This window comes from Pseudorasbora parva, chromosome 13 (genome assembly GCF_024679245.1).
Source record: "Pseudorasbora parva isolate DD20220531a chromosome 13, ASM2467924v1, whole genome shotgun sequence".
In the NCBI taxonomy this organism is placed as follows: Eukaryota; Metazoa; Chordata; class Actinopteri; order Cypriniformes; family Gobionidae; genus Pseudorasbora; species Pseudorasbora parva.
Window position 1 is genome coordinate 24,394,381 of NC_090184.1, and position 6,000 is coordinate 24,400,380.

Sequence of the window (6,000 nt, forward strand, 5' to 3'; positions counted from 1 at the left end):
TTTATACCGCTCACCTCTGAAGGGCTTGAACTTGTTCTCTAAGTCAAAGTCATGACGGCCAAGACGGGACAGGTCTATGTGGAGGTCAGGGCAGATGGCGTATTCCTCTAGTGTGCGACTGACCTGATGGATCCTCTCCATTACTGTGTCTGGAGAAGGCCCTGGGAACAAGAAACAGTGGCCGATTTGATCAAAACATCTCAAATATTAAAACAACAACATGTTGGATGGATGGATGGATGGATGGATGGATGGATGGATGGATGGATGGATGGATGGATGGATGGATGGATGGATGGATGGATGGATGGATGGATGGATGGATGGATCCAACCATCCATCCATCATGGGCTATAATGCAGGTGGATTTAAATATGATGATAACAGACACTACAATTTAAAGGTTTAGGGTCAGTCATTTTTTCTTTTTTTATCTATACTTTTATTTAGCAAGAATGCATTAAACTGATCAAAAGTGACATAATGACCTTTACACCGTTATAAAAAAATATTTCAAATAAATGCTGTTTATATGAACTTTCTCTTAATCAAATAATCATGCAAAATATCAGTTCCCACAAAAATATCAAGCAGCACAACTGTTATCAACATTGCTAATAAGAAGAAATGTTTCTTGAGCATCAAATCACCATATTAGAATGTGTGACACTGAAGACTGACGTAAGCAAAATAGACTTCTTCCAAAAACAAATTCTTTACAGACATATTTATTTAGGTCCATAGATATGACAGTACATGTCCAGAGAAGATATTTCCTCTTGGATTTCACTGTTTTCTGTAAATAGTTGTTCATGACAGCTTACAAAAAGGTAGCGTTAAGCTGAGGTCATGACATCATTAGCATAGCGATTCAGGCTGATATTATAATATTACATATTGAAAGTACAGCCACCATAATCATTCTGAAGGTGCTTTCATGCTGTAATGTCTATGTAATCTTCTCACCTCCATTAGCGACACTGAATTTGATCCCAAAATCTCCTCCTGGGCCTCCTGGACTGTGGCTTGCAGTGAGAATGATCCCACCGCTGGCTTTTATCTTCCTGATGATGCAGGAGACTGCTGGGGTGGACAGGATCCCATTGTGTCCAATGACAAGACGTCCTATCTGAAAACAAGATTTCATTGGTGTGAAGTTTGATTTATCTCAGTTTTTTTCCCTCAAACATTGAAAGTCAATGGAGTCCAATGTTGTTTTAGACTCCATTGACTCTCACTGTAGAAAAAAACATTTAAAAAAACAAAAACAAAACATTTGGGTGTAGAAAACATTTGGGTGTAGAAAAAAGGTCATACAGGTTTGAAATGGCAAGTGTAAAAATGTAAAAGTGCATATTTATACTTAAGATACTAGCTCTAAAATGTGCATATTAGTTTGTGTAGTACTATACACTTATCATGCATAACATTATATACACAGAATAACATTGAAAATATGTGAATAACACAGATGATCTCTTCATCATGACACCTGTTAGTGGGTGCGATATATTAGGGAGCAACTGAAGATTTTGTCCTCAAGGTTGATATGTGAGAAGCAAGATAAATGGGCAAGGGTAGGGATTTGAGAGAGTTTGAAAGGGGCCAAATTGTTATTGCTAGACAACTGGGTTAGAGCTAGCCTGACAAGCCAGACCCACATCAAGATGTTTGGTCTGGAAACTCACCATTGACAGGGCTCAATCCGAGGGACGGGATAAACGGTTGTCTTTCAAACTCCCTCTGCACGTGATAGGATAGCGCTACACCAACCAGAGCAACGAAGGTGAAGCAGAGCTTGTTGATAGATTAAACATTCACCGTATCCGGACGGCAAAACTCATCTTCCCTTTTTAAGAATGACTTCAGTGCCGTTCTTTGTTCTTTTATCAAAGAAAAGTTTAACTCCAAGTCTTCCAGAGTTGCGGTCAAAGCTGATTCGAAAGACCGCCGTTCACCAGTTTCTGTGTTAACTAGAAGCACACAAACGCAACTCGGCCGGCGTCATTATGGCCCCGCCCACCGACTCTATACACGATGTGATTGGCCCGACAAGAGTTTGGCGTTTACAGCTCAGAAGGGTATTAAGAGTTGCTAGACGACACTCGCGGGCAGATTAGATTTGCTGCCGCTAGGGTGCGTCTAGATTTCTAGGCTAGGTTAGCATCTCCAAAAGCACCAACGCACGTGAGCATAAGAACTGGACCACGGAGCAATGGAAGAAGGTGGCCTGGTCTGCTGAATGACATTTTCTTTTACATCACGTGGAAGGCCTGGTGCGTGTGCATAGCTTGCCTGGGGAACACATGGCACCAGGATGCACTATGGGAAGAAGGCAAGCCAGAGGAGGCAGTGTGATGCTTAGGGCAATATTCTGCTGGAAAACTTTGGTCCTGCCATCCATGCAGATGTTACTTTGACACATCACCTACCTAAGCATTGTTGCAGACAGTGTACACCCTTTCATGGAAACAGTAGCTGTGTCCTCTTTCAGCAGGATAATGCGCCCTGCCACAAAGCAAAAATGGTTTAGGAATGGTTTAAGTAGCACAAAAATGAGTTTGAAGTGTTGACTTGGCCTCCAAATTCCCCAGACCTCAATCCAATCGAGCATCTGTGGGATGTGCTGAACAAACAAGTCCAATCCATGGAGGCCCCACCATGCAACTTATAGGAGTTAAAGGATCTGCTGCTAACATCCTGGTGCCAGATAAAAGCACACCTTCAGGGGTCAAGAGGAGTCCTTGCCTCGACGGGTAAGGGACCAACACAATATAAGTTCATAATGTTATGCCTGATTGGTGTATAAGGTATACTCAAATGAAGCTTCTAGGGGTAAATAAGGTACAAATATGTCCCACAAAATAATGAAAGTCATACATTTTTTAAATGAAAAGTGTAAAAGTGTACTTTAGATCCTGAATAGCCTCTTTACTTCAGGACCTTCACCAGGGGTCATCATAACATGTGGTGGGCTTTAAACCTGCACCCTTCAGAGGCGCCAGTCATGGCTACTGCTGCATACCAGATCAACAACTACATCTGTCTGGTAGCTCATTCCTGTGGGATTGATGAGCTGACTCAGGGACAAAACTAAACATACGTGTGCAGGGTTTACTCGCAATACAGGCTAACAATGCCTAAGTATTCAAAGCAGACCTGACATACAATCCTAGCATCCATAAATTGCAACCCCATTTGTCAAGCGCTCTGAATATCGACAGATACTGCTTGTTTCCGTCTTTCTAGCTCACAAGACAGCAGCTCAGACATCTCAGCAACTTTGTGACTCATTAAGCTTTACAAGATCAGCCACTTTCTATTAATAGTGAGTTATTTGGCATCTCTCACTCAAGCATTTATAATGATGAGTAAGTGCACTGACCCTAGTCTTTTTTGTTTGTTTGTAATATGCTAATTAAATACCTGACTGAAGCTTTGCTTATCCTGTCACTTTTTCATGCATCTCTTATTTGAAGCTCTATGAGTGTGAACTGTATTCCCAGCACTCTTTGAACAGCTTATCCATATAAGGTGCTGCATGCTTTTGGATACACAACGTCTGTATATCATGTCTCTGAGTGCTACCGAGTTTATAAAGAATGTCACTGATACAGAGAACGAAACTTAAGGAGGGAGGAATAATGTGGCTGTATTGTATAATAAAAAGGGAATAACAGTATTTAGAGCATCAAAAAATGAGAGCTTTGGGCTTTATGCGCAGACTGAACTAAATTATATCTTAGAAGCACAATAAAATATGCTATTAAGGCTGATGAACAGAGTTGATGAAGCATCATGGCTCGTGGCCATATATTCTGGCTTTCCCCGTAGTTCAGACATGAAAATGAGGGTCAAAACAAGGGAAATAGCGGCTCTCCAGGAAGAGTGTACAGGGGAGGGATGGCACAACAGATAAGACAGGATTTGACCAGGCCAGGAAAGAGATTTAGCTTTAAAACTTTCGCCATTATAAGCTGAGTTTGTTGTGTTTAACTCTTAAACATAAACACAGAACAAATCATGATATTGAACTTGTACATTTTTCAGACACTTGAAATTATAATAACCATATAACAACAGCAACATTAATAAAAATGAATATTCTAATTATCTAAAATAAATAAATAAATAAATGGGCTTTCATTAATCTAACTATAGGCTCATGTTACTTACCATTATGATTATATAGATCAGAAAATCTATTAAGCTAATCACTTAGTTTTTTATTAGACAGACTACAAAATTGATATAGTTTATTAGGAAATAAATAAACAAATATACTAGAAAATCTATATTTATCAATCAATTAATCAATCAATCAATGAGCTTTAAATGTAACTGATGTTACATTTTTGATTATATATAAAGGTCAGAAAACCTACATGAAGAATTCAACTTTTTTTTTTTTAGGTAAGACTACAAAATCTATAAAGTTTATTAGGATACAAATAAATAAACAAAAAAGAAGAAAATCTATAATATTTATTAAATACATGTAATTAATTGGACTGATATGTTACCTTTTGATATGTAAGAAAACCTAATAAATGCATTTTATTAGGACTAGAAAATCCATAACATTTATAAAAAAATATAAATGGGCTTTAATTAATCTGATGTCACAATTTTGATTATATAGGTCAAAAATCAAAAAATATTTGATTATATTTAATAAATACATTAAAAAAATAAACAATGCCTTTTTATTATACAGACAATAAATAGGCTAAGTAAATGTATTTTTAATTATACTAAAAATGGGAAGTTTAGTAGGAAATAATGAACAATGCATTTTAAGACTTAAAAATCTATATTAAAATTGATAACATTTATAAATGAAAACTAAACATTTATAATAGTGAATTAAAAACATTAACTCCATGATATAGCCTACAAAATAAAACATACTATATATATATATATATATATATATATATATATATATATATATATATATATATATATATATATATATAAAAAAATATAAACACCACCTTACCCCGTTGGCAGCTGCCATCTGAACGATGACTTCAGTTGCAGCCCTGCTGAAGTATCTTCCATCGCTGCCCACCACCATAGTGCATCCCTGACGGTCCCGCAAGTCGATGGAGGACAGCACACTTTGGATGTAATTTTGAAGATAGTTCTTTTTACTTTCGAAAACAGCGGTCTTCTTTCGCAGTCCATTTGTCCCTGGTCTCTGGTCGTCAAAGGGGGTCGTTTGGATTGTCAAAATGGGTATAGGATTAGTCTCCATGATCTTCTGCAAATCTTTGGGATGGTAAAAAATAAATGAGGTGTGGTAAAATGTTCTAAGTCTCGTCAAAAGCAACGGAAGAAGTTCACGGAGGCGGCGAGCAGTGCGCTTCAGTCGGAGTGGACTATTTGAGACGCGTCCCGTGACGCTTTTTTGGAAACCTAGAGTACGACAGCTGTCTTCTCATCGCACCGTGACAAACCTTGGTGTAGTGGCGCAAAATACAGAACAAATGGGTGAAAGGGCAAAGAAAGATTACGAGATAAGTTATTGCGCTCACCGAGACTCTTCTCTGGAACTGTCACGCGCACGTTTGCTTGCCAAAAGGCAGGGAGGGTAGAAGAAAACTCTATATAATGAGCTAACGCACTGGCCAAAAATAGCCCATGATGTGGGGGAGCGAATAGTGGCAGTGTGTTGCTGTGTAATCGGATGCTTCTACTGTCAGTGTTGCACCAGCAGCTCTCACCTGACGCACACTGGATCACACGCAGAAAGGTCCCAACATGTAACGTTAAAAGAGAAGTCAAGGATTGAGAGAAATAAAAAACTGACCAAAGTTTCCAATGCCAAAAACAGATAAGGGGCACAAGAGCTGTTTCTCAGTAACTATAGGAGTAAAAAGCCCAGTTTTCTGTGCAATGGGTTTTTGTGGGTTAGTTTCAAAAATCTAATTCAAACCCCTCTTACATTACAATAATTTTGTGAAATCTGTCCTTCAGACTAAAAATATGTAGCCT

The 6,000-nt window shown here is 38.3% G+C and overlaps 1 protein-coding gene across 1 annotated transcript in view; it reads right to left on the minus strand.

The window, feature by feature from the left end:
* pgm5 (phosphoglucomutase 5) overlaps nucleotides 1-5,601 on the minus strand; it is a 43,396-nt gene extending 37,795 nt beyond the window's left edge. The window contains exons 1-3 of the mRNA XM_067413588.1: nucleotides 5,003-5,601; nucleotides 967-1,129; nucleotides 15-161 (exon numbers count right to left, since the gene is read on the minus strand). Coding sequence (XP_067269689.1) covers nucleotides 15-161; nucleotides 967-1,129; nucleotides 5,003-5,260 — 568 coding nt within the window. The 5' untranslated portion in view covers nucleotides 5,261-5,601. The remainder of the gene's footprint in view (nucleotides 1-14; nucleotides 162-966; nucleotides 1,130-5,002) is intronic.
* Between the last annotated feature and the right edge of the window lie 399 nt (nucleotides 5,602-6,000).